General features: G+C 42.3%; 1 protein-coding gene across 1 annotated transcript in view; it reads left to right on the top strand.

The window, feature by feature from the left end:
* The window catches only part of CENPF (centromere protein F), a 63243-nt gene that overhangs the window by 21395 nt on the left and 14815 nt on the right, over positions 1-27033 (top strand). The window contains exons 9-16 of the mRNA XM_045983341.1: positions 1020-1148; positions 5629-5751; positions 11459-11594; positions 13740-17137; positions 18733-21573; positions 22850-23002; positions 25655-25831; positions 26150-26311. Coding sequence (XP_045839297.1) covers positions 1020-1148; positions 5629-5751; positions 11459-11594; positions 13740-17137; positions 18733-21573; positions 22850-23002; positions 25655-25831; positions 26150-26311 — 7119 coding nt within the window. The remainder of the gene's footprint in view (positions 1-1019; positions 1149-5628; positions 5752-11458; positions 11595-13739; positions 17138-18732; positions 21574-22849; positions 23003-25654; positions 25832-26149; positions 26312-27033) is intronic.

The raw sequence follows: 27033 nt of genomic DNA, 5'->3' as shown, positions 1-27033 counted from the left end.
ATGATCCTTCACACTTCCATCTTTCAGTTTTTGATTGGAGAAGCGACTCAGGAGCTACAATCTTCTTTTTTATCCGTGTCCTCTGATTTCTTAGAGATTTGATAGCAAGTAGGAGATCTTATCTTTTCTTTCAAAGACTCTCCGTTGTGGAGGAAGTTATATCCTGTTCTCCACCTGTTTCTAAAGGCTGTTTAGAAAGGTAGTTGATGTGGTGGGGAAAGACGTTGGCAGCCATGTTAAGGGTGAAGACGCCTTTCTAGAAGTGTTGCTGCCAGTGGAAAGTGAGTTAGCCTGGCTGAGTGTATCCTATGGGCTGAGGCTTTCTAATCTTTCAGTAAGAGCCCCTGGAGATGCAGGTCTGGTCTCCCGATGTGGTTATCAGAGTTAATTGGTGGCATATCCTTGCTGTCATTCTAAGTTATGAGTGTTATGATGTTTGATATCTTAAACCCCATTTTTTTTTTTTAGATTTTATTTATTTATTTGACAGAGAGAGAGAGATCACAAGTAGGCAGAGAGGCAGGCAGAGAGAAAGGGGGAAGCAGGCTCCCTGCTGAGCAGAGAGCCCGATGCAAGGCTTGATCCCAGGAGCCTGAGACCATGACCTGAGCTGAAGGCAGAGGCTTAACCCACTGAGCCACCCAGGCACCCCATTAAACCCCATTTTTGAGTGTCTTTGATTTCCTAGCCTAGTTGTCACTGTGACAGCTCAGCTCTACTCCTTTTTTGCCCCTGAACTTGTGGAAACAGAGATGAAAAATTTCAGACTGGGGCTGGGATTGACGCTGGCTGGTCTCCATGTGGCCAACCGGCAGACTCCTCCTTCCCTCCGAAGGCCTGCATTGGATCACCGGGACCAATGCTAAAGACAGTTTACGTTTATTGTTAAGTCAGCCTGGCTCCCTCTCGTCTCCTGCTCTCTCAGCCAACACGGCCTACCTGTAGGAGGCTTGCCCACCCTGGCATCTCCTTGTTACCTGTGGGCAGTCCGACTGACATGTGTGCCTTCGGTGTTTCAGGAGCTCTGCCGTCAACAGCGTGCCTTCCAAGCCCTGGACCAGGAGTGCACACAGATGAAAGCCAGACTCACGCAGGAGCTACAGCAAGCCAAGAACACTCGCAACATCCTGCAGGCTGACCTGGATAAAGTAGGGAGTTAGTCCCCGTTTTCCTAATTCATGCGTTTTCTATACTGCAGCTGACGTGGTGATGCTTTTCAAGAAGAATGGCTCTAACCTCCCTTTCCTTACTTAACCAAGGAAGAGAGCAAATAGTCTTTCTGAGTCTGGGGTTTCTCATTTCCAGGAAGAGGGGAGCGAGTGAGGATCTCAGACCTGAATGTCTGTGCAGGGGTGTGATGTCTGCATCAGATGGGAGCCCTCCCCACTAATTCATGCCCCTCAAACCGTCAAAGCACTGAAAACTATAATCCATTACTTATTTAGCACTCCAAAAATAATCTCACCCATTTTATGGCTTTGTCTCTCATCTATATGATAACAACCATTGTATTATCTTCAGCTGGGATGCCTGTCCTGAACTTCAGGCTTGCAGGTGTGTACCTGGTATTTCCACTCGCTGGTCCATCAGGCATCTCACACTTGGCGGGGTAATAGCTGAGCTCCCGCTGCTTATATCAAACACACTCCTTCCGGGGTCTTCCTTATCCCAATAAACAGCAATTCCATTCTTCACATCGCTGAGGCCAGATCAACATGTCATTTTCAACTCTGCCTTTTCTCTCACACTTCAAAGCCTTCCATTAGGATTCTTCTGACTCTGCCTTTATTTACACACATGTGTGTGTATTTGCGTCTCTCTGTGTGCCTATGTATTTTTGCATATGTGTGGATACTATCTGTAGAGCTATATTGAAACCTTTTCATGTTAATATACAAAATTTACATAGGACAAATTTGCAATTCAATAAATTATTATAAGGAATGTCCTTTTAGAACCATTATCTGTGTTGGGGCCTAGAGTCTTCTCAGCTACTCCAAGAAACCCTCTATGTGCTCCCTCCCTCCTTGCTAAGAATAAACCTGATTTGTATGACTTTTTTTAAAGGGAGTAAATATAAGTTATGTTTTACTGGTTTTCAGGTTTTTGAATAGAGATATGAATACTTAATCATAGTTATAGAATATAAAGTATATATTTATACAGAATTGACCAATCTTATCTATTCTTTCCCAGTCGGTGCATTTGTGTGAATTACTACACAAAATAGTGCCCCGACGAAAGACGCTGTGATAACCATACAAACCTATGAGGACTAGGAATGAATGGTGCTCCCTGGAGTTGCCTGTAAAACTGTAAACTCAGGTCCTGAGTAAACGAACACACTTGAAGAGAAGAGAAGACAAGAAGCTTGGTAGAAATGCATGTTTAAACATTTTACTTAATAGGAAGTCAAGATACATATTTAAACTTATTGGATCAAGGAAAAGAGACTTAGGTTTATTATTTAATATTATAATATTAATATTATATTAGTAATATTAATTATTATAATAATAATTATTATGGAATAATATGGCAATGGAAGAAACCAACGTATTTTTTACTAAAATTTGTAAATTGGGGGGAGGTAAGCATTCCTGTATGTGGGAGTCCCCTGATAAATCCTTAATGTTGTTATAAGATTCTTGTAGCCATCAAAAGAATGAAAATAGAAATGGCAAATGACTATATATAGAAAGAAGGATGGTGTTGGACAGAAATCAGTTTATTTCCTACCATCCTCTGTGGTTGCATTATTTTTTATTTAGATTACTGTTATAATTTTAAACAATGGCACTGCATATTTATGAGCAAATGATTATGTCCAATACATGATAGTTTTATAAAATCTACACCAACCGTGAGCTTTTTTTATTTTTGGACTATACTGTTAAGCAGTTTTGTTTTATTTTGGCTTTTGTCTATTTTTTTTTTTTTTGAATTTTCTTTTTTTTTTCTTTTTTAATTTATTTGACACAGAGAGAGAGAGGTCAGAAGCAGATAGAGAGACAGGCAGAGAGAGAGGGGGAAGCAGGTTCCCTGCTGAGCAGAGAGCCCGATGTGGGGCTCGATCCCCGGACCCTGAGATCATGACCTGAGCCGAAGGCAGAGGCTTTAACCCACTGAGCCACCCAGGTGCCCCGGCTTTTGTCTATTTTTAATTTTTCCAAATATTCCTGTGTAATATGCCTTATTAATAAATATTAGATTGCCATCAACAAGTGAAATGTTAAAACCCCTGCTTGAGGAAATTGGTAGCAAACTCTTGGATCCTTCCTCTTCCTTCTGACTCTGTTAGCTCCCTGAATTTTTGTCTAATGAATGCTGTTGTCCAGCTTTGTGTTTTATGATGACTATGGCTACTGTTCACCGTTGCTGGGCCCTGTCTGGTCTAAGACTGTCATTTGTCACCTGGATTTCTGTACTAGCCCCCTCACTGCTCTTCCTCCTCACAGTGTTTCAAGCAGCCACCAGAGTCTTGTAAAGTCTGAATCCCAATTATGTCACCCCTCTACTTGCAACTGGAGTCACTTCTCGTCTCTCCTAGTAGGAGCCGTGTCCTTCCAAGGGTCTGCAGGACCTGGTGGGCTTCCCACCACCTCACTCATTGGTTTCCTCGCTGTTGGTGGAGCACACTTCGCGTGTGCTCTCTGGAGAAGCGCTGCGTCTGGACGGGTGTGTAGGGCACGCCCCTTCGCTTGCACAAGCTTTCTGCTCTGATGTCGCTGTATCAGTGACATCTGCTCTTGTCACCACATAGATCGTACCCTCAAGTACTTTCTGCTTCCTTTCCCTTACTTACCATTTCTCCGTTGGGCACATCCTCTGATGTATGATACAGTGATTTCTTTCTTTTTATGTTGTCTTCCTTCCATCACTTAAATCTTCCCATGAGGACTGGCTTTTGTCTGTTTAGTTCCCAGCTCGACCTGCAACACGCAAACACTGAACACCAGAGCTCTTCAGCAGCAGGCGGATCGCAGGTGCTCATTCTTTTCTTGACTTGACCCATGTTGCTTGGCCTGGTGACACATTCTGTTTTTTTTTTTATTATTATTATTTTTTAAAGATTTTATTTACTTATTTGAGAGAGTGCAGAGCAAGAGAGAAAGAGAAAGAGACAGAGTGAGCATGAGCAGGGAGCCTGGTGTGCGTCTCGATCCCAGGACCCTAAGATCATGACCTGAGCCAAAGGCAGAGGCTTATCTGACTGAGCCACCCAGGCGCCCAGGGGGACACATTCTTGAGTTTACCCTGAGTATGTCCGGTATTCACCTTTTGTCAGAATTCCATCTATCTCCTCAGGACTTGCTTCTTTGGTTCCTAAAATTAAGGTTCTCCCATTGAGGTAGAGTCTCATTTTATGGAAAATATTGGTTAACTCTCAAATTTGGAATATAACCAAGTGGGACATGTTGACCTCTCTTAGTAGAGGAATGAGAGATGGGTATGCAGCCAAAATGGGAGCTGTGACATTCCCTGACATCTGTTTGTACTAGGAGTTAGCCCTCTAACCGGCTAACCAAGGTTGAAAGACAAAACAAAACAAAAACACCCTCCCCACAACCAAACGAACAAACAAAAACTCCTTTCCCGGGATGAAAGTTTAACAACTTTAAAAAAAAAAAAGGTTTTTTTTTAAAGTTTAACATTTAACAGTTTTCAACTGTTTAATGGGCTTCCTCCAAGACCTTTAAAAAAAAGGCCTTTTTTTGTTTTTTGGTTTTTTATTTTGCCTGAGCCTTGCTTTTATTAGATGTTGTGTAGTATATTTACTTACTCTGTGTGTGGATGTTCAGGTTCTCAATATCTTCTTGTTCATCGTAGCTGTGGTGGTAACATCCCTGTGTCACGTCGTGGTGTTTCTGTAGGACAGGACAGGTTTCCTCATGGGAAGTTGGCCATCTCGGGCATGTGTACTCTTCCTTCTGATCGATTCTGACAAACTGCCCTCCAAAAAACTGTAATATACCTTCTCACCTGGTTGGTGTAAAAGAGGTCCTGGTTGGGTCTATCCTTGTTGATAGGAGATAGTCCTTGTTTTATAAATTTTGTCAACTAAGGAGTGAAAAAGTCATCTTATCATTGTTTTAATTCATGCTTGCTTGATTACCACTCAGGATGTTTCTTTCAGAGGTTGATTAGCTATTTGTGGGGTTTTTTTGTATAAAATTGTCTGTTTCTATTCTTTATTCTTAAAATAATCAGTTTACTTTCTTCTAAATTAACCATAGATGTCTTTGTTTGTTGTATCATGGATATGTAACTTTGAATCTGTCACACAGCAAATATGTTCTCCCAGTTTTGTTTCTTAGCTCAACTTTTTGTTTTGGTTGTTTATTACTATTTCATTGTTTTCACTTTTTGGTGGTTAGATTTGTTTATTTCCTCTGTGGCTCCCTCCCCAAACCCACCCTTTTCCCTCTTCTATCTGCTGTCCCCCAAATTGATCTGATGGTATTTTAAGTGAAAACTATAATGTTGTGTTCAACTCTGTCATAGATCGTGTCTCACCCAAAATAGATGGTGTCAGTTCTTATATTCCATGACCGTTTCATTTAAGAATAAATAATTAAAAAAGTAAAGAACATAAAAATGAAACTTTGTCCTATTTCCTCTTTGCAGGTCACGTCAGGAAAGCACCAGCTAGAACAAACTTTGGAAGAGTTTAAGCAGAAGTTCTGCAGAACTGAACAGGCCTTACAGGCAAGTCAGGTCCAGGAAAATGAGCTGAGGAGAAGCAGTGAAGTAAGTGAGGAATCAAGATGCGAATTTATCAGCTACTTTGTGGGATGAGGTGGGAGGGTACAAGAGAATTCCTATGTCGTTTCTCTGTCGTTTATCATGACCACACATAATTTTCCTTTTTATTTGTTGGAAGTATTACAAACAAAGTGTTTTGTAGATAACCTACGACATAGAACATATGTGCTTTTTTTTTCTCCACTTTCCATTTGTATATGATTACTAATATGTGTCTAGCAGTTATAGGTAAACATGGGTTATATTAAGATCATATATTACTTTTTTTTTTAAAGATTATTTTAGATTATCTGAGAGATGGAAAGAAGTGGAAAGAAACAAAATTTTCCATTCTAAGAGGAAATGGTGATGGGAAGTATAATTTAAATCCCCTTTCTAACTTTGAATCATCAAATATTAACTTTGTTCAAAATCACAGATTTAAATAAACAAAAGCAAAAATTCTTGGAAGGGGCTCCTGGGTGGCTCTTTTGTTTAAGCCTCAGACTCTTGATTTTGGCTCAGGTCTCAGTCTTAGGGTAATAAAACTGAACCTTGTGTCAGGCTCTACAGTAGCCACGGAGCCTGTTTGAGGTTCTCTTCCTCTGCTCCAACCCCCACTTGCATGTGTTCTCTCTCTCTCTCTTTTTCCTCAAAAATAGCAAGTAGTTTTTAGTTGTTGCCCTAACTTCCAAAGTCATGTTGGCACGTGCAAGTTTGACAGTGACTTTTTTTCATGTATTACACCAAACGGTGGATGAAGTTTCTCCAGTGGCTTGGATATGAGGAAAGTGACCTGATGTTGTTAGGGGATTTTATCCATACTTAGTTGTTTCAGCTTCTCTATTTAGTGGCCTGGAGTTTTATTTTTTTTTTTTTTAAGAGGGAGAAGAGAGGTTGGAGGGACAGAGGAAGAGAGAGAATCTTAAGCCAACTCCCTGCCCAGCATGGAGCTTGATGTGGGGCTCGATCCCACAACCCTGAGATCGTGACCTGAGCCGAAATCAAGAGTTGGATCCTTAACTGACTGAGTCACCCGGGCGCGCTGGCCTGGAGCTTATCTTAAACAGCTTATTTGGGGACAGCTAGTAGACTGAAACATCCTAACTAGAACCATAAATCAGCACTGTACTCTTACAAAGAAGCACGGCAGAACGGGAGGTTTTTTCTCTTATCAAATATCACAGGAAAGAATTTTTCCCACTTCTTTAAATCTTTTGCAATCATTTTTTAGACCGAAGATTCTTTTTTTTTGAAAAAAGAATTCTAGTTCTTCATCAGATGGGGAAAGTCTCCATGTATTTATCCCCACAGCTTTGAAGAGCGTATCCTGATTGCAAGATCCGAACATCTGTCAGTAGCGAAGAGGTGATAGCTAGAGTAGCCGGCCTCGGAGGGGTCACGCTGCTGGGGACAGGAGGCCACAGCTCCAGCCACCCAAGTGGAAGCAAACTTCGTGTCAGATGATGGTTTCATCAGCGACTGTTTTCAAATGGCAGTGTTTGTTTCAGCAAAACAAATGTTTGCCTTTTTGGCCAGTGGGGACCAACCAACAGATGCTTCTGCGAACATTTCCACAGGCGCTCTGGCACCGAACCCTTCCCCCTGTGAGCTTTCCTTCCAGCCAGAAACTCTCCCTCGACGCCACTGGCTGCCTAGTAGAAACATTTGTAGAAGCAGTCGTCTGGTGAAACAGCCACTGTTTGCTCGGCCAAGTCACAGTAGTGGGCTGGACACTGTCTTGCAGGTGTTTCTGAAGACGTGTGCGCCTCCATGGGCTCTGGGTTGCCCGCTGTGGAGCTTGTCCACCTTGAACTCTAGCTTGTCCTGTTGGCGCTTAGATTTCATTGATTTCTGTGTCCCGTGAGAGTGGCTAGCCCAGGGCTGAGGGATTCATGTACTGTTGGCCTTCATTTATGTTTGTGGATACATGTCTTTATCAAGAATTCCCAGGGTCTAGCTGGCTCTTGCATTTTGAATTGGGATTGGCATTAGAAAAGCGATTTACCCAGTTAGAGCGGTGGTGGGACTTAGTAGCAGAAGGGTAGCTTAGAGAAAAGGAGACCTCGGATTGCATCATTTTCTGCCACCTCCCTGCTGTGTGACCTGCAGCCAATGACCTAGCCTTTCTGAGTCTGACTTAACTGATCTGCATATAGGGACAAATAATACCCTTCCCTTTTCCAAGCTATATTAATGATGGCATTAAATATTCTACATAAAGTGCTTAGCCCAGTGCGCAACACATGAATGTTTATTAGTAAAGTACTGCAGGCTACCTGATCACTGCCCTGGTCTCCACAACAGCTATGACTTTTTGACGTTCCTGCCGTTTGCTGTTGCCGGTAGGCACAGAAAGTGAGGAGCCCAGGACAGTGCATTTGAGATTTTTCACATTAAAAATCTTGCCTGTTCTATGCTTCTCTCACTCTGGTATCTTTCTGTGTCGTATTCCAAGTACAAACAAGCCTAGCATGCTTACAGGTTTTGGATGCTGAAATAATACAACAGTTGTACTGAAATTTTCCTTGTCTGCGTTTAGTACATAGGCTGCTCACAATGAGAAAATACCCGTACCAGAATGTGATTTAATGGCCCAGTCAATGGCAAAATGAACATCTAGTGTCTGAGTGAAGGAGGCTTTCAGTAAGCTGCTCATCCCATATCCCGTGCCAGGCCCCTAGCGTTAGGGGTTGGCGATGAAATACCATCATGGGATAGCCAAGATGAGGGAACGCTTGCCTGGGGACCTCCCTGAGCTTGGGGATCTGTAGCACACCAGGTTCTCCAAGGAGCTTGGCCTGGCAGGCAAGAATGACGAGGTGGAACCGGGGACGCATCTTCTGCATCCATCCCTTGTTCATGATAGAGACTTGGTCCCGGGGGCGGACGCTTTAAGCTCCATTCATGGGCGGAGATCACAAAATGCCACACAGTAACCAAAATTTGTTTTGTCTGGCCCTAGGAAATGATGCTTCCCTTGCTGCTCCTAAACTGATGTTGATCAGGGCGGAATTGCTTGCTAAGCTCTAATGCGGGCTTGTGGTGATAGGGATTTTTGTTGTGTTTTTCACACTAGTGCCCAATTTTGCAAATCATTTGAGGATGCAAGAGATGCCTAGGAGAATACATCCTTGTATGCTTAACTCATTGTTGCTAATGAGCTAGCCAATCAAGTCTTAAGTGGCTGTGGCCTCGCAGAAAACTAATTGGTGATGGATGGCAGCCTACAGATCCATTTTCAGATGTTCATTTTCCACATTTTGGCCTTTTAAAATTCTTGGGTTGGTCATAGCCATAGTATTACAAGCCTGCTGGGTCCCAGGATTGGCTGAACATTTTGTTAGAAACAAATATTTACGGAGCTAATGCCAGAATAGAGAAAGACATGTTAATCTTGGGCTTACTATTCATTTAAATGCCCCCAGTTATGGACAGAGATGGATAGAGACCAACAGACACATAAACAAGCATAAGTTGCCCCCTTCCCTCTCTCTTCTCCTTCTTTTACTTTGCTTCCTTCTGTGGGGGTGCCCCCAGCTTTGAACAGTGTCTTCTCAGCTTTGTGGCCACTCCTCCAAATGCAGATGACGCTCGATTTGATTAGTTTTTTAGGGTAAGAAAGTAAGTGGCGCCCTAAGACTGGGAAGTCAACTCAGGTGGTTAAACAAGCTGGTTACTATTTTACATTGACCTCATTCCGCTCATCTTAGCACGAGCATGTAGATTCGGCTGCTGTCAAATATCGGGAAGAACTGCTGATGATAATGCTCAGTTACCCTGGTTAAAGTGCTTTAAGGTAGTTTTCCTTTCACGTCTGTGATCTCATCTGAGTGGTGGTCATTCTGAGCCTGGAGAGCAAACCAGCAATTATAGTTTCTTATAGTTTAGCGATGCTCACTCAAGTCCGCAACATCCGTGCACCCTGATGGTCACTCTTGGCAGAATTTAACGCTGACTGGGGTGAACGTTCGCTTCTCAGTCTCGAGATTAGTCAGAGATGCTCATCAGTCCGGATTGATCAAGTGTCCCTTTAGCTCGTGGAAGGGAGCGGGACTGGGACAAAGGAGCCAGAGGAGTGTAATTACAACAGGCTCTGTCTTATTCTGAGGATGAAATGAACATATATGCATGAACACAGCAGCTGCCAGGAAGTTTTCAAGTATGTTCTACTAGCCAGATTCTCCCTCTTCTTGAATTTGGCTTTGCTGCATGGGTACCCATCTGCTGGTAGTAACCAGACTGATAATTGAAGGCAACCTTCCAACACAGCTTTGCCAGGGCCTTCTGTTTTCTAACGGGGCTGTAGGGTTTTGGAGGATGGGTCTTAATTGTTTCTTTAAGATTCAAAAATATCTCCCTTCTGGGGGGGGGGGTGGTATTTTTGAAGTGCAGTTTTTTGAAAAGGTGGCCTTCTGAAATGTTTTCCCCCCAAGGATGTGAGGAGCTTTGTTCCGTCTGTTTGTAACAATACTTACCAATCCCTGATGGTCCAGACCATGGCATAGAATATATGCCGAGATACTTATCGCCCAGTCATTGAAGGTAGAAGAACAGATTGAGGAATATAAATAGAGGATTTATTTATTATGCAAGTCTTATGTGGTTGATAAGCAATAGTGTTTTTATTTTGTTGTTTTTAAGATTATTTATTTATTTGAGAGAGAGAGCGAGCGCATGAGCAAGGGAAGGAGAGGGAGACAACAAGCAAGGGAAGGAGAGGGAGAAGCAGACTCCTCGCTAAGTGGGGAGCCTGATGCAAGTTTCGATCCCAGGATCATGACCTGAGCTGAAGGCAGACGCTTGACAGACTGAGCCACCCACGTGCCCCAGCAATAGTTTTTATTTGGCATATAAATAAATATTGCTTGGTTTCAAGATTCAAAAAAGGCATAGTCATAGAATGGACATGCGTATGGTATGAGTCTCTGCTACTTTTTTTGTGTGGCTACTTCACCTAATCAGGTACCCAGAGAATCTGTTTTCACTGTGAAAACTCGGATTCCCCCATCTAGAATGAATTCTTCCTTCCATGCATCTGCCCTCTGATTTCCATAACATATTCCACCTTTCTTTAGTATTTAGCACATCCTGGTATGAACTAAGTGATTAGTATCAAGTCCTCCCCCATTGGAGTGGGAGAACGGCCCTGAGGGCAGGAGACTCTAATTTATGTTTCTATCTTTCCGAATACCATTCCAGCACCTTGCACACTGTAAATTTTCTTAATAAAACTTAATATTCATAAAGACATCCTCATTACAGTAAGCCCTAAGATAGTTTTACAATGAAAAGTAAAAAAAATCTGTCGTGTGAATTTTGGTTTATTAGTACATCAGATCTTTGCAAAGATGTATTTGATCATTCAGGTGTGCTAGGACCTTGGAGCCTGTTTCTCTGAGGATCTTGTGAGTAGGATTTTCCTTATGCGTTAACTGTTTAGCAAGCATAGGGACATCCAGAAAGATCAAAGAAGTGATTCTTGAAGGAAAAAGATTATTGTCTGGGTTAGGTTTTGTGTTTCTGTTTTGGGTTCTCTTTATAACATCATCTGATGGAAGTAAGAGTATCTAATTTCATTAAGTGCTCGAGGGGAGGGTGAGATTCCTCCCCTAGTGATATATTCAAGTAGTCCCATTAGGGACCCTTATAAGGCAGAGGTCATAACTAGCTCGAGTGGTTTTGATTATAACCAGTTAAATGTGTGTTGTAGGAAGTAAAGAAGGAATGCAGCGTCCTGAAGAGTCAGTCTGAGCAACGGGCTAGAGAAGTCTGCCACCTGGAGGAAGAGCTGAGGAAAGCCAGGCAGAGTTTGAGTCAGAGCCAGAACGTTACGGAAGAAATGAGGGGTGAGTAAACTTTGCCTTTGGAGGTATTCTTCTAAGCTGATGTCCCATGAGGGAGGATGGATGTCCTTAGAAACGTTTTTCGATTTTGCCATATATTCTCCCGGAAGGAAGTCTACAGTCGACGTGGAGAAAGTTTTTTCTCTTCCGCTTTCTAGTTTCAGAGTGAGAGTCTGACTTTCGTTTTTACTGGAACACACGGAGTCCCAAACTGCCTTTGAAACCAGAAGGGTAAATGTTCTCCAAACAACAGGGAATTGTCAGTGCCGTCTCTCACCCCAGAGTGTTATTCTTTGTGTCTCAAGTGTGTTTGTTCGTTTTATCCAGACAGCTCATTTCCTTGCTTGTTATCATTTCCCAGAGTGGAGAAATCCTGGATTAAATGCGTGTTTTCCCAGCCTTTAATGACCATTGTTTTTTTGATGACTTACTTGACTGAATGATTTTATTTCCTCACTTTCTGCACAGACACCGGATTATGCCGCACACACCACACAAGCCCTCCATGTCACATTCATTGTATGTACCCTTTGTCTTTTCCCGTACATTAGTTTTCTCAGCTGGGTATTTGCCCTTCTAGAACTTCTTTTAACCTGCCCTAGGGAATGTGTGCCCTAATTCCCTGTGACTCCTTTCTCTTTTAAATTCTGATCTAAGACAGCTTTCAGTTCTTCCACAGCAGGGGGTAAAAGTGTCAGTCTTCAGCTTTCTGGAAAGAAAACTAAGAAAAGGAAGGCCAAGGGCATTTTTCAGTGTTGGTCACGAGTGGCTGTGCCAGGTGCTCACAAGTGAAGTGGAATGGTGGCCTAGGAAGATAGCACCTCAAGGCCCTTCAACTTTCAGTAGGTAGACTGAGATCTAGGTTAAAACGAGGAACTGAGGCACCAGGGTGGCTCAGTCGGTTCAGTGTCTGCCTTCGGCTCAGGTGATGATACCAGGGTCCTGGAATCAAACCCCACATTGGGCTTCCTACTCAGCCGGGAGCCTGCTTCTCTTTCTCCTCCCCAATCCAGCTTTGTTGTTAGCTCTCTCTCTCCCTCTTTCAAATCAATAAATAAAATTTTAACAACAACAACTAGGAATTGTTTTCCTTTGAGTGTAACAACGGAGTTTATCATATATGCTAGCTTAATCATCTGTTGAGATTCCCACTGTTTATTCTCCCTCAATGTATTTGAGGACCGTGGAGACTTCCATCTCAGCTGAATGACAGCACTGTCATTATTTCCAACTAGGAGGGGCCTCTGGGTAGACATGAGATCCTCAGCACAGGGGCCCGTGGATAGACATGAGATCCTCAGCAGAAAGCAAGTTGGCAGCGGAGTCTGGAGAATCTTCCATTTGATTCCTCTATTCATAGACACACTGTGAGGGGCTAGGATGTGAGCGACATTGTTCCTCAGTAGTACCTGTTGGACTTGAGAATTGTTGATACACAACAACTCTTTTGTACTTAAGCCCAATCCTGTGGATGTTTGGCTAACATGGTGACATAATTACTCAATTTCTGGGAAACCAGAATTACTCTGTAGTGAAATATAATATTTCCACCTTAATGCCTCTCTTCTCACAGTTTTCTTTCTCTGAATAAGTGTCTCAGAAGGGGAAACACACACATTACATAATTGTAAACATATAAAAGAAAATAGTTTCAAGTGCTTAGGAAAATAACCCCTTGCTGTTTTACGCAGCAGCACTTTACTAAGCTGCTTAGAAACAAGATGAACATATGTCTTATTATCCTTGTAAGGACCATTTCCTCATTGTTTGTAAGCTCAGATAATTATCAGGTGATCTACATTCCAGGAGGTACCCAGGCAGTAATGCTGATTGTTATAGGGCTGGAGAAGCTGTTAGTTTGTTTGGATTTTTTAAGAGTTTAGAATTCTTCTAGAATAAGTATTTTTTTAAAAATGACAGCTAAGGGCACCTGGGTGGTTCAGTGGGTTAAGCCTCTGCCTTCAGCTCAGGTCATGATCTCAGGGTCGAGTCAGGTCAGGTTGGGTCCCGCATCGGGCTCTCTGCTTGGCAGGGAGCCTGCTTCCTCCTCTCTCTCTCTGCCTACTTGTGATTGCTCTCTGTCAAATAAATAAATAAAATCTTAAAAAAAAATAGCTAAAAAAATTTTTTTTTTTTAATTTTTAATAGCTAAGAATGCCTCTCAGGAAACCATGTTAAGAGATCTTCGAGAAAAAATCAATCAGCAAGAGAATTCCTTGACTTTAGAAAAACTGAAGCTTGCCTTGGCTGATCTGGAAAAGCAGCGAGATTGCTCTCAGGACCTTTTGAAGAAAAGGGAGCATCACATTGAACAACTGAATGATAAGTTAAGCAAAATAGAGAAAGAGTCCGAAGCTTTACTGATTGCTTTGGAGTTAAAAAAGAAAGAATATGAAGAACTGAAAGAAGAGAAGACTCTGTTTGCTCGTTGGAAAAGTGAAAATGAACAACTTTTAAGTCAGCTGGAATCAGAAAAGGGAAACTTGCAGAGTAAAATTAATCACTTGGAAACTTGTCTCAAGACACAACAAATAAAAAGTCACGAATACAATGAGAAAGTAAGAACACTGGAGATGGAAAGTGAAAATCTCAATGTTGAGATCAGAAACCTTCACAATGTGATAGACAGCAAGACTATGGAGGTGGAGAGACAGAAACAAGCTTATGCAGACTTGCAACAGAAAGCTGAGTTCTCGGATCAGAAACACAAGAAGGAAGTAGAGAATATGTGCTTGAAGATTTCTGAGCTTACTGGGCAAGTGGATGATCTTGAACACAAGCTTCAGTTACTGTCAAGTGAAGTCATAGACAAAGACCAGTGTTACCAAGACTTGCAGGCTGAATATGAGAACCTCCAGGATCTGGTAAAATCCAAAGATTCTTCTCTCGTGACAAATGAGGCTCTAAACAGAAGTCTTTTGGCTTTTGAACAGCAGCCTGCAATGAATAATTCCTTTGCAATAGCTGGAGAACAAGGAAGCATGCCTTCAGAGAGGAGCAAATGCCATCTAGAAGCCGACCCAAGTCCAAAAAGTTCAGCCATCTTACAAAATCGAGTCATGTCTCTCGAGTTTTCATTAGAGTCTCAAAAGCAGATGAACTCAGATCTACAAAAGCAGTGTGAAGAGCTGGTGCAGATCAGAGGAGAGATAGAAGAAAATCTCATTAAAGCAGAGCAGATGCATCAAAGTTTTGTGGCTGAAACAAGTCAACGCATTAGTAAGTTACAAGAAGACACTTCTGTTCATCAGAATGCTTTTACTGAAACTTTAGCAGCCCTGGAGAACAAGGAAAGGGAGTTCCAACTTTTGAATGAAAAATTAGAAACTGAGCAAGCAGAGATTCAAGAATTAAAAAAGAGTAACCATTTACTTCAAGACTCTCTAGAGGAGTTACAACTTTTGTCTGAAACCCTGAGCTCAGAGAAAAAGGAAATGAGTTCCACCATTTCTTTAAACAGAAAGGAAATTGAAGATCTGACCCAGGAGAATGCAACTCTCAAGGAAATTAATGCAACCTTAAATCGAGAGAAGATTAACTTACTCCAAAAAAGTGAGAGTTTTGCAAACTGTATAGATGAGAGAGACAAAAGCATTTCAGAGTTATCCAATCAGTATAAGCAAGAAAGACTTATTTTACAACAAAGATGTGAAGAAACAGGACGCGCACTGGAGGATCTTAGTGAAAAATATAATGCAGCTCAAGAAAAGAACTCTCAGTTAGAATGCTTGCTAAATGAGTGCACTGTTTTTTGTGAAAATAGACAAAAGGAACTGGAACATCTAAAGGAAACATTTGCAAGGGAACAGCAAGCCTTTGTAACAAAATTAGCACTAGCTGAAGAAACAAACCAGAATCTAGAACTGGAGTTGGGGGCAGTGCGGCATGATCTGTCATCAGAGATTGCAGATATCCAAAATAATTCCAAGAGTGAGGCGGATGGTTTAAAGCAAGAAATCATGACTTTAAAGGAAGAACAAAGTAAGATGCAAAAGGAACTTAATGCCTTACTGCAAGAGAATGAGCACCTGGTGACATTAATGAAGACGAAACAAGAGCACCAGATTCCAGAATCAGAACCAGTTAGCGACGCGGTGGAAGGAGAGAGTGAGATAAATAAATGTCATGTTCAACCTCCAATGGATCTTGAAGTTAAAGATCCTTCTCTAGACTGTCATAACGCACAGCTGGTACAATTAGAAGCTAAGAGACCTCAGGAGTTAAAACTTCAGGAAAGTGAGAAGGGAAAGGAATGCCTACTGCATGAACTATGCACAATTAGAATGGAATTAGAAACTGGAAATTTGCAACCAGACGCTCAGTCACCAGAACCTAGTGGCCCTAAAGACTGTGACGTAGGCACAGAAGAAAAGCATATGTCAGTGCTTCATGAGTCGTCAGCAAGTCAAAACGACAGCACACATCTGCTGTGCTCTCTACACACGGCCATGAGCAAGCTGAGCGAGCTAGAGAAGATGTGTGAGATGCTGCGGGTTGAAAAGCTCGAGCTGATGTCTGAGCTCAATGATTCAAGATCAGAATGTATTACAGCAACCAATAAAATGGCAGAGGAGATGGAGAAACTAGTAAATGAAGTTAAAGTACTAAACAACGAAAATGGCCTTCTCCAAGGGGAGTTGGTGAAAGAAATGGCAGAAGGTGAATCTGGTGAACAACAAAATGAGCGGAAACGTGTGTCCTTAAATCCTTTGGGTGACAGTAATTGCTATGAGCACTTGACATTGTCAGATAAAGAAGTTCAAATGCACTTCGCTGAATTACAGGAGAAATTCTCGTCTTTACAAAGCGAACACAAAATTTTACATGATCAGCACTGTCAAGTGAGCTCTAAGATGTCAGAGCTACAGTCTTATGTGAACACATTAAAGGCTGAAAATTTGATCTTGTCAACAAGTCTGAGAAGCTTCCAAGGCGACTTGGTAAGGGAGGAGATGCCAGGACCCGAGGAAGGGCATTTTCTGTCATTATCATTCTCTTGTGTGAATGACAGCCCTCACCTTACAGGTTTGGGGGAATCCTCTTTTTGCAAAGACATTTTAGACCAGACAGGAGAAACATCGCTTCTGAATAATTTAGATGGGACTATTTCAGCAAACCAGTCTAATACAGAGGAACTATCTTGCTGCAGTCCGGAGGAGGAGAATCTGACCAAGAAAGAAATTCTGTCTGCCCCAGCAAGGAGCGTTGAAGAACTTGAAACCCTCTGTCAGATGTACCTGCAATCCCTCAAAGAGCTAGAAGAGAAAGTTGAAAGTCAGGAGATTATGAAAAATAAGGAAATTAAAGAGCTCGAGCAATTATTAAGTTCTGAAAGGGAAGAGCTCGACTGTCTCAGGAAGCAGTATTTGTCAGAAAATGAACAGTGGCAACAGAAGCTGACAAGCGTGACCGTGGAGATGGAGTCCAAGTTGGCAGCAGAAAAGAAACAGACCAAACACCTGTCATTTGAGCTTGAAGTAGCACAACTCCAGCTACAAGGTCTGGACTTGAGTTCTCGGTCTTTGCTCGGCACTGACATAGAAGATGTAAGTACCTGGGATTTACATGATGTTTCTCTAGATACGTGCCCAGTAGGCACTCGAGAAATGTTTGTTCAGTTGAAATCTACGTTAAATCAAACTTAAAATATTTTTAGAGTTCTAGGGTATAAAAACAAAATATACCAAAGGTTGTTTTTTGTTTTCAATTTGTTTTTTAACAAACCGCAACTTTAGAAAAATGAGAAAAATGAGTAAGCCTGATTGTGTTGGGGGTGGGGTGTATGGGTGTGAATTTCTATGATTCCACTCAAACATTACTCTATGGGAAATTACTAAAGACTTTTTAAAGCCTGAAGAAAATTCTATTATAGAATTAGAAAGTCATCTTCAGGACATATATGTGTTTTCACTCTGTCAGTTAATGGACCATGGTTTAAATACTAAATTAAAACTTATGGATGACTATGTGATACGAATTTTAAGTTTTCTTGCCCTTTTTGGACCATTTTCTGGTTACAGAGTTAAAGTCATAAACATAAATGCAGTTTATTACATATTACTGAATAATTTTCTTACCAATTTGCTCTGGTACAAGTCTGATCTGTTAACAGTCATTTAAAGAGACATCTCTTTCTTTATGGAAGATGAAATTGTTCAGTCATAACTTATGCCCTTTCTGGTCTGCCAGCTAAACTAGTAATGTCGTACAGTCTACGAGTCTCACTTGATTCCTTCCGTCTGCCTCAGGAAGGTAGGGAGGGCAGGTGGTGACGTAATAGTCGTAGTGGGCACAGCAGTAGATCCCCATTTTACAGATGAGGAGAAGGTGAGGTTCAGACATGTAATTTATCCAAGAATATGGGTAGTTAGTCCTTGAGCTAAGGATCTGGTCATGAAAACTTGTCTCAGTGAAGAATATCATAAATGCTGAAGATGGAAGTTGAACATTTTATATGGAAATTGTTAGCCTCTTACTTGAGAATCGTGAAAATAAATTTTGTATTTAGGCTACCAAGAATATTTCTAGCTAGAAAATATTATGACATTTAAATATGTTACAATTTAGGGGTGCCTGGGTGGCTCAGGGGGTTAAAGCCTCTGCCTTCAGCTCAGGTCATGATCCCAGAGTCCTGGGATCGAGGCTCGCATTGGGCTCTCTGCTCAGCCGGGAGCCTGCTTCCCTTGCCGCCCCCCCCCCCCACTCCCCCGCCCCCGCCGCCTGCCTCTCTGCCTACTTGTGATCTCTCTCTATTAAATAAATAAATAAAATCTTTAAAAAAATAAATAGAGATGTTACAATTTAGATGATCAGATAACTGATCTGGAGGATTTGTCTTCATGATAAATACCTTACCCAGTGCCTTGCCTGTGGAGAACACTGACTGAATGTTTGTTTAATTGTATTGGATCTTGGATGGAGAGAGGAGAATGGGGTGAGAAATATGCCTTTTGAGGAGATGTGTTTAGCAGAGGCAAGAAGCCAGTTTTTCTATAAAGTAATATTTAAGCTTATTTATTTTATTTTTGATTCCTCTTGAAAAATAAAATAAATAAGCTTAAATATTACTTAAGCTTATTTATTTTATTTTTGATTCCTCTTGAAAAATAAAATGAATTCTCATTGTGTATTACAACTACAGGCTCTTCAGGGTGGAAACAATAGCTGTGATGTAAAAGAATCAGAAGAATATACTTTGGAAACTCAAGAGAGAACACCGAAGCATGACATTCATCAGATTTGTGAAGGAGGTGTTCAGCAGGACCTCAGTCTGGAGGTGGAAAAAATAACCAAGAGCAGTCCAGTCAGATTCACAGGAGAAGGATGGTCTAGGGAACAGTCTCCAGAAACCCCAGCAGAAGACAAAACCCAGGACTGTCTAGAATGCATTTCTCAATTATCACTTTCTGGTCCTAATGTTCCAGTCCCTGTGGATTTTCTAGAGACTCAGGTCACCATTCAGAATCTTCAACTACAGGTAAAAGAGTCCTCAAATGAGAATTTGAGGTTACTTCACATCATAGAGGAACGTGACAAAAAAGTTGCAAGTTTACTAAATGAAATAAAAGAGTTAGACTCAAAACTCGATTTACAGGAAGCACAAATAACCACCAAGATGGAAGCATGTGTAGAATTAGAAAAAATAGTTGAGGAACTCAAGAAAGAAAAATCAAACTTAAGGGAAAGATTGGAATCTTTTGCTTGTGACAACCAGGAATTACACCAGAGAACAGAAAGTTTGGAAGGTCTCAATTCTAATTTAGAAACAGGCACAGATAAACGGTCACATGCAGTTATTAAAGATAACGTGGCCGAGGTGAACGACAACTGGAGAGAGCGATTTCTTGATGTGGAAAAGGAGCTAAAGAGGATCCAGTCTGAGAAAGGTAGCATCGAGCATCACGCCCTCTCTGTGGAAGCCGACTTAGAGACAGTTCAGACAGAGAAGCTATATTTAGAAAAAGACAATGAAAGTAAGCAGAAAGTTATAACCTGCCTTGAAGAAGAACTCTCTGTGGTCACCAATGAGAGAAACCAGCTTCAAGGAGAGTTAGGTACTTTGTCAAAAGAAAATAAAGAACTGGATCTAATGTCTGAAAAGATGAAGGAGAAAATACGTGAGCTCGAATCTCATCAAGATAAATGTCTCCATCACATTGACATGGCTGGAGCTGAGATAAAGGACAAAGCACAGCTCATTCAGACGTTGTCCTCCAACATCACCCAGCCCTCGGAAGAGAACACTCGCCTCCAGGAGCAGCTGCAGAGTTTGGGAAAGGACTCACAGGCCCTGTCTTTGGTAAAAAGTGAGCTGGAAATCCAAATTGAGCAACTGAATAAAGAGAAAGAATCCCTTGCAGGGGAATCTGAAAGCCTGCAGAGCAGACTGCATGAATCAGAACGTGAAAAGCTGACCATCGCCAAGGCTCTGGAGGACGCACTGATGGAGAAAGGTGAGGTTGCAGTGAGGCTGAGCTCAACGCAGGAGGAAGTGCACCAACTAAGAAAAGGCATTGAGAAGCTGAGGGTCCGCATTGAGGCTGATGACAAAAAGCAGCTCCATGTCCTAGAGAAACTGAGAGCGAGCGAGCGTAAGAGTGATTCACTTCAGGATAAAGTGGAGAACCTTGAAAGAGAACTGCAGATGGCAGAGGAAAACCAAGAGCTGGTGATTCTTGATGCTGAGAATTCCAAAGCAGAGGTGGAAGCCCTAAAAACACAAATGGAATTGATGACCAAAACCCTGAAAGATCTAGAACTAGACCTTGGCACAGTCAAGTTCGAAAAAGAAAATCTGATAAAACAACTACAAGAAAAACAAGGTCACGTGTCTGAATTAGACACATTACTCTCTTCACTGAAAAGTCGGTTAGAAGAAGAGGAGAAAGAAAAAATAGAGACGAGAGAAGAATCCAAAGCTGCATTGGAGATGCTCCAAACACAACTGAAAGAGCTAAATGAAGAAGTTATAGCCTTGTGTCATGACCAGGAAATCCAGAAGGTCGAAGAACAGAGTATGGACACCTCGGGGCAAGAAATACATCAGCTGAGGCATAGCATTGAAAAGCTGAAAGTTCGCCTAGAAGCTGATGAAAAGGAGCAGCTCCAGGTCTTAGGAAAACTGAAGGAAAGTGAACATCATGCCGACTTGCTTAAGGATAGAGTCGAGAACCTTGAAAGAGAACTAGAGATATCAGGGAAAAACCAAGAGCGCATGATTCTTGAGGCTGAGAATTCCAAAGCAGAGGTGGGGACTCTAAAAGCAAAAATAGAGGAGATGGCCCAAAACCTGAGAGATCTGGAATTAGATCTTGTTCGTATCAGGTCAGAAAAAGAAAATGTGATAGAAGAATTACAGAAGGAGCAAGGACGGGTATCTGAATTGCAAATATTAAAGTCTTCCTTTGAAAATCTATTGCAAGAAAAGGAGCAAGAAAAGGTACAGATGAGCGAGGACTCCAAAATTGCAGTGGAGATGCTTCAAACACAAGTAAAGGAGCTAAATCAGAAAGCGGCAGCCTTGTGTCATGACCAAGATGCCTGGAAGGCCCAAGCACAGAATCTGCACAGTCAAGTAGATGCTCTTGAACTCGAGAAGGCTCAGTTGCTGCAAGACCTTGACGAGGTCAAGAATAACTACCTCAATGTGCAGTCTTCTGCGAATGGCCTCCTTCAGCAAGTAGAAGACGGCAAACATAAGCTAGAGAAGACGGAGGAAGAAATCAGCCTACTGAAAAATCAAATTCAAGACCGAGAGCAGCTCACCTCCAAACTGGCCCAGGCAGAGGGAGAACAGCAGCTTTGGAAGAAGCAAAAAGGGGAGCTGGAAAATCTGCTGGTGGAATTGGAGCAGAAGAGCCAAGTGCTGCAAGCCAAAAACGACACTTTGCAGGACACCTTAGAAGCACTGCAGAGATCTCACAAGGATCTGGAGAAAGAGCTTGAATTGACAAAAATGGAAAACGTGTCCTTTGTTGAAAAAGTAAGTGACTTACTTAACCTGTCTACATTTGAATATGTAGTCACGAGGGAGGGAAACCACTGTGTGGATTAGATTTCCTTCTGGGCTGTGTTTGCAGCATCGGACCAGACTCTGTAAAGGTTTTAAGTTCGTGGGGCCTTGAACTTCAGGGACAGGGAGCTGGCTGGAGCAGCTGTGACTCCGCTTTGGCACACATTTACATGGGACTCTTCTACAGGTTAGCCCAGGTTTTCAGTGTGGCACCTGGACGCGGGAGAAGCTTTGGGTTAGGCCCAGTTCCTGGTTCTAATTATAGTTCTCTTTTTACGGTACATTAGCGTCGTAGCTTCCCAATACCCGACTGGGAACTTCGGCCAAGGTGTCTGTAACAGTTACTAGTGAGGATCAGGAGGGACCCCATGGCCCCTGCCCTGCATTTTTGCCTTTAGGAGAAGGTACTCTTAAAGGTGCCCATATAAGGGTAACCAGCAGAAGTCTCATGCCTCCCAGGGTAGGTCTTGGGGATATTGTGCTTTCAGCCCCTCTTATACCTTCTCTTTGTGCAACCTCCTGTCTTGTCAGCTGGTGGTTAAAGAGGAAAATCGGCCATCGAGGGGCTCTATTAGTCATGAAAAATTAAGTTTTTGCCCTAGGCTTACATACTGATCTCGAAAAGTGCTTCACATTCAGTTTTTACTGGGAAAATATTAAAAGAAAAAAGGAGTCTCCAGAAAATGGGATCAATCATAACCCTATAATATTTTCCAGGAATTTCAAGTTTTGACACAGCTTGCAAGAGACGGTAGTTATGATAGAGATCATGTGGCAAATTCTGCCAGCCTCTTTCAACGTCAAGGGCAAATGCCAATGATGAGGCTTTAACTGGTTTTAACTAATCCTAGGCATATTTCTTGCAGATTAGTATGGCATCGGGGGATTAGTAGAGATCCCAGAACTGATAAAAATATAAGACTCTACCTCATACAATGGTCTCTACTATTTTTGTTTAATACAAATTAATACCTTTATGAAGGATTTTAAGACTTAGTAATATTATCTTTCCTTGTCATTGCTTTCCTTATTTCTGTCTTTTATTAAATCTTGGCTGAGAAGAAAAGGTAAGCTTGCCAGGAGGTTTTGAGGATGGTAGCTGAGTAGATTTGTAAAGGGAGGATTAGCCCTGTTCCATTTTATTTATGAAGGTGAAAGGAAATGTTACGAGTGTGTTGTACCAGAGTGACTCATTTATGCAAAAATGACAACCCCAAACAGATCCTAACGAAAGATGAAATTCCAGGTAAACGCCATGACTGGGAAGGAAACTGAGCTGCAGAGGGAAATACACGAGATGGTGCAGAAAACCACAGAGCTGAAAGAAGAATTTACTGGGGAGAGAAATAGGCTAACTGAGGAATTAAATATAATGTCGGAGGACATAAAGAGCAGCAAGGTAAGTCTCTCTGTGACATGCTTGTAACGCTCTGATCAGGCAGTGTGCACCCTCTTCCTCTTTGTTTTTGTAAGACCTAGAACGTACCAGACGTTTTTTTAAGCTTTTGAAAAAAATAGCCCCGCACGTAGGTCATGATGAGACCTGCACTCATCTTTACCCTCCAGCCCTGTCAGGAGCCCCGAAGGAGACCCAAGTGGCTTTGGCAAAATATTCCAATATTTTTAACGGAAGGCGAGCCGGGTTCTATGTTAACTCACATCAGAAATAGATTTCCTGCAGCTTTCAACAGATTTATCGGCTCTTCTAGCCTGCCTCAGATGAGGAGCCAGAATGTTGCCAGAGACAGATGCCCTGATCTTGCTAAGAACGGCAAAGTCACGGGAAGTCACAGGGAAACGTAAAGCTGGAACAGTCTTTGGATGTTATTTTCGGGCAGGGTTCCTGGGGCAGCTCTGTAGCATCTGGGCTGCCACTCCTCACTGCTGTTTGCAGAGCAGATGTTGCTGATTCATGCCCTCTCCTCTTCCTGAATCTCTTCACGCTGAGTCCCACGGAGCAGCTACCGTGCACACAGAGCTGGCAGGTGCAATGAAACCTGTTTGCCGGGGTGCCTGGTGGCTCAGTGGGTTAAAGCCTCTGCCTTTCGCTCCGGTCATGATCCCAGGGTCCTGGGATCGAGCCCCACATCGGGCTCTCTGCTTGGCGGGGAGCCTGCTTCCTCCTCTCTCTCTCTCTGCCTGCCTCTCTCCCTACTTGTGATCTCTATCTGTCAAATAAATAAATAAACTCTTAAAAAAAAAACAAAAAACCTGTTTGCCAAACTTGGATAAACAGTGAGCACTCGCATATCTGTGATGCCCTTATGCACGTTCATCCCCAGGAAGTACTTAGCAAAGGGTAATGAAACAGTTGGGATTGTGACTCCGAACAATCACAGAGTTGACATGCTGTTGGTAAGAGCCTGTGTAAGGAGTTGGGGAAATTGGTCCTTTAAATGCGGTATTTAATCTAATGAAAATTGAAAAGGTTTGGCATCTCAGCGCTTGACTCATGGAATTTTCTGGCAGTGCTGCGTGGAAGGAGTTTGTACGAATGATATTTGAGTACGGCACCTGCTGGAATTTCCTTTGGTACTGAGCAGCTTGGGAGTACCCCAACTTGAATCTGGCTTACAGGCTCTACTAGAAGGCAAAGTGAGGTGTTTAGGCTCCGTCCCTAGTGCTGGGCTGTGGTTTTGCACTCAGAGAGCTTACAGCCTAGACACACAATAAATCACTACATAGGAGCTGTAGGAGAGAATCTTAATCTCTCACGTGCCATACATGAATCAACACGATTCTTTATGGCAGACTTATTGGGAAGTGGGGTGTGTGGGGTAGAGACCAATAATTTAGTAGGGAGGTCAGAGAATGTAACCTGCGGGATGTGGAGTCAACTCTGCGAGGAATAGCGCAGAGGAAGGAAGCTTCTAGGTCTACAGAGCAGTGTGGCAACATCTCTGAGATTGGAAAAATCTTAGGTTTGGTTTGTTTGGTTTATTTTGTTTGTTGTTTTTGTCGTTTTTTTTTCCCCTAAGAAAGTGAAAGGAAGCCATTGTGGGATAGAAAATGATATGAAAAAAGACTGGAGAAGGAAGGTCATGGCAATGAATTAGAATAAAATCTAAAGGGATGGCAAATACGTGAGGCCAGAGTTTAAAGGGGAAGGTTTAAGGTGGCTGGCTCGGAATATAGGTAGTATTTACAAATTGGGGGAATGGTAGAAAATATCATTAGAGAAGAGAAGATGGTGCGGTGCAGAGACCCCAGCCTGCCCGATAAGATGGAGGAAGAGGAGCCAGCAGAGAGAAGGAGAAGACGTGAGGGGGCGAGCCAGGAGTGGAGGCTGCCTCAGGGAGGGAGGAGTGGTCAGCACATCACATACTACCCAGAGCTTGGACCGGTGAAGAGTCCTCCTTGGGTTTGCAATGGGGAGGCTGCTGAGGCCATGGAAAATGATCTGAGGAGGAGGAGGTGGGCTATAACCAAGCTGGAGAGCTGGAGTCAGTGGAGACGAGCAAGTGGACACCACATGTATAGACACACCCATAGAAGCAGATATTTGGGATCAGGCACGGAGAACACAGGGGCCTCTGGAGCTGGAGTCTTGCCTGTCGCACACAGTGTAGGGAGAGAGGGGCAGAAGAGGTGAGGGCCTTTGGAAGGAAACTGTCACCATGACAGAACATAGAATCAAGCTGGTCAAGGAAAAAAATGTAAGTCTGGAGGGGCTTCAGTGACGGGGGGTGCTGTTGATGACGTCAAGGAATTACCGCAATGCAAGCACTTCAGTAAATGAGCCTTAAAGCCTAGGAAGTTATAGTCCAGACTGGTTCAGCTCAAGTTGGGTTCTCAGAGAGTCTGTGGTCCCAGTGGATGTACCTTGGGGGCGTGGTTGGGCTGGAACAGAAGAAATTGTCATTGGAGGTGAAGTCACAGTTTCAAGTGAGTCCATCATTAAGGGTTGTAGCACTATTCTATACAAATTTTGTCTTATCTGTAAATTCTTTTTTTCTTTTTTTCTTTTCAGTACTCAGTATTTCCTAAGACTATATATATCCAGGTTCTTAATTATTTTCGCATTTTTTTTTTTTTTTACATTTCTCATTAGGGTCAATTGAAGGAGCTCATGCTAGAGAACAGTGAATTGAAGAAGAGTTTAGATTGCATACACAAGGACCAGCTGGAAAAGGAAGAGAAAGTGCGAGAAGAAATAGCTGGGTATCAGCTACAGCTGCAGGAAGCTGAAAAGAAACACCAGGCTCTGCTTCTGGATACAAACAAACAGGTAAAAACGTGGGGATCGTTTCCTGGAGGAGCCGCAGAGTGGTGTGTTGACCACGGTAATGAGGCATTTTTTGCAAGGTCAGTGTTGTGTCATACAGTCTTCTGTCTAATCACATTACCTGCACTGTCTTCCCTGGTTACCTCACAGGTCTTACTTTATAATGTGAGCTTTTAAAGCACTTCCATCTTGGAATAGGTTAATAGCAGGGTCCCAAGGACTATTTGAAATGTCCTTGGGACAGCAGTTTTCTTTAGTTTGTTTTCCTTGAAATTTTTTTTAGCTGAGCCTCCCGACAAAACTAACATTTTTCCTTCTTAGTATGAAATGGAAATCCAGACATACCGAGAGAAACTGTCTTCTCAGGAAGAATGTCTCAGCTCGCAGAAGGCCGAGGTAGATCTCTTAAAGTCCAGTAAAGAAGAACTCAATAATTCTTTGAAAGCTACCACTCAGATTTTAGAAGAAATGAAGAAAACCCAGGTATGTTCCTTTTTCATTACTCCATGACTTAGAATGATTTGTACAGGTAATGGTGGTTTTCAGCACACGGAATTAATGTTTTCATTTTAATTGTTATGACATTTTTCTTGGTAGTCAAAAACAAGTGCATCAGTTCTCTGCTGAGTTATTATTTAAGAATCAGCAGATGATCTGCGGTCTCACAGCTTGAATAAACTTTATGCATTGCCCAGTGAATCCTCTCAAATTAGAGGATGGTAAAAGACTTTCTCAAGATGGATTTGAAGAGCCAGATGATAGCAGAGTAGGGCCTCTCCAGCTGTAGACAATAATTTTGTGGGTAATTCCGAAGTCTTGCTTGATTGGTCTCCAAGTTCACTGCTGTCACCAAGCCCACTTTTTCTGTGGCTCGTGTGGAGATCAAGGTGCCCCAGAGCACTTGGTCATGCACACATATGTGTATACTCACCTCTTGTCTCCACGCAAGGATCATAAAACTTTCTCCTTTCCAAAAAAGAAAGAGGTGAACTGTGCTCTTGGGATTGTTTAGTTATAGGTGGTGCTACAGTAATTCTGCTTCTTAGAAAGAGGTATTTTGATTCCTACTGATATTTTTCATAAGATGAATATCGTCCATGAACCTGGAAGATAAATACCTATAAAGGTCTTTACTTAAAGGTGATTTAAATTGCAAAAATTATGACATTGTATATTCAGTACATTAAAACAGAAAAATAGGGGCA

The sequence above is a fragment of the Meles meles genome, chromosome 17, assembly GCF_922984935.1.
Source record: "Meles meles chromosome 17, mMelMel3.1 paternal haplotype, whole genome shotgun sequence".
Taxonomy (NCBI): domain Eukaryota; kingdom Metazoa; phylum Chordata; class Mammalia; order Carnivora; family Mustelidae; genus Meles; species Meles meles.
The sequence above is the reverse complement of the archived record's forward strand: the minus strand, read 5'-3'. Positions and strand labels throughout refer to the sequence as shown.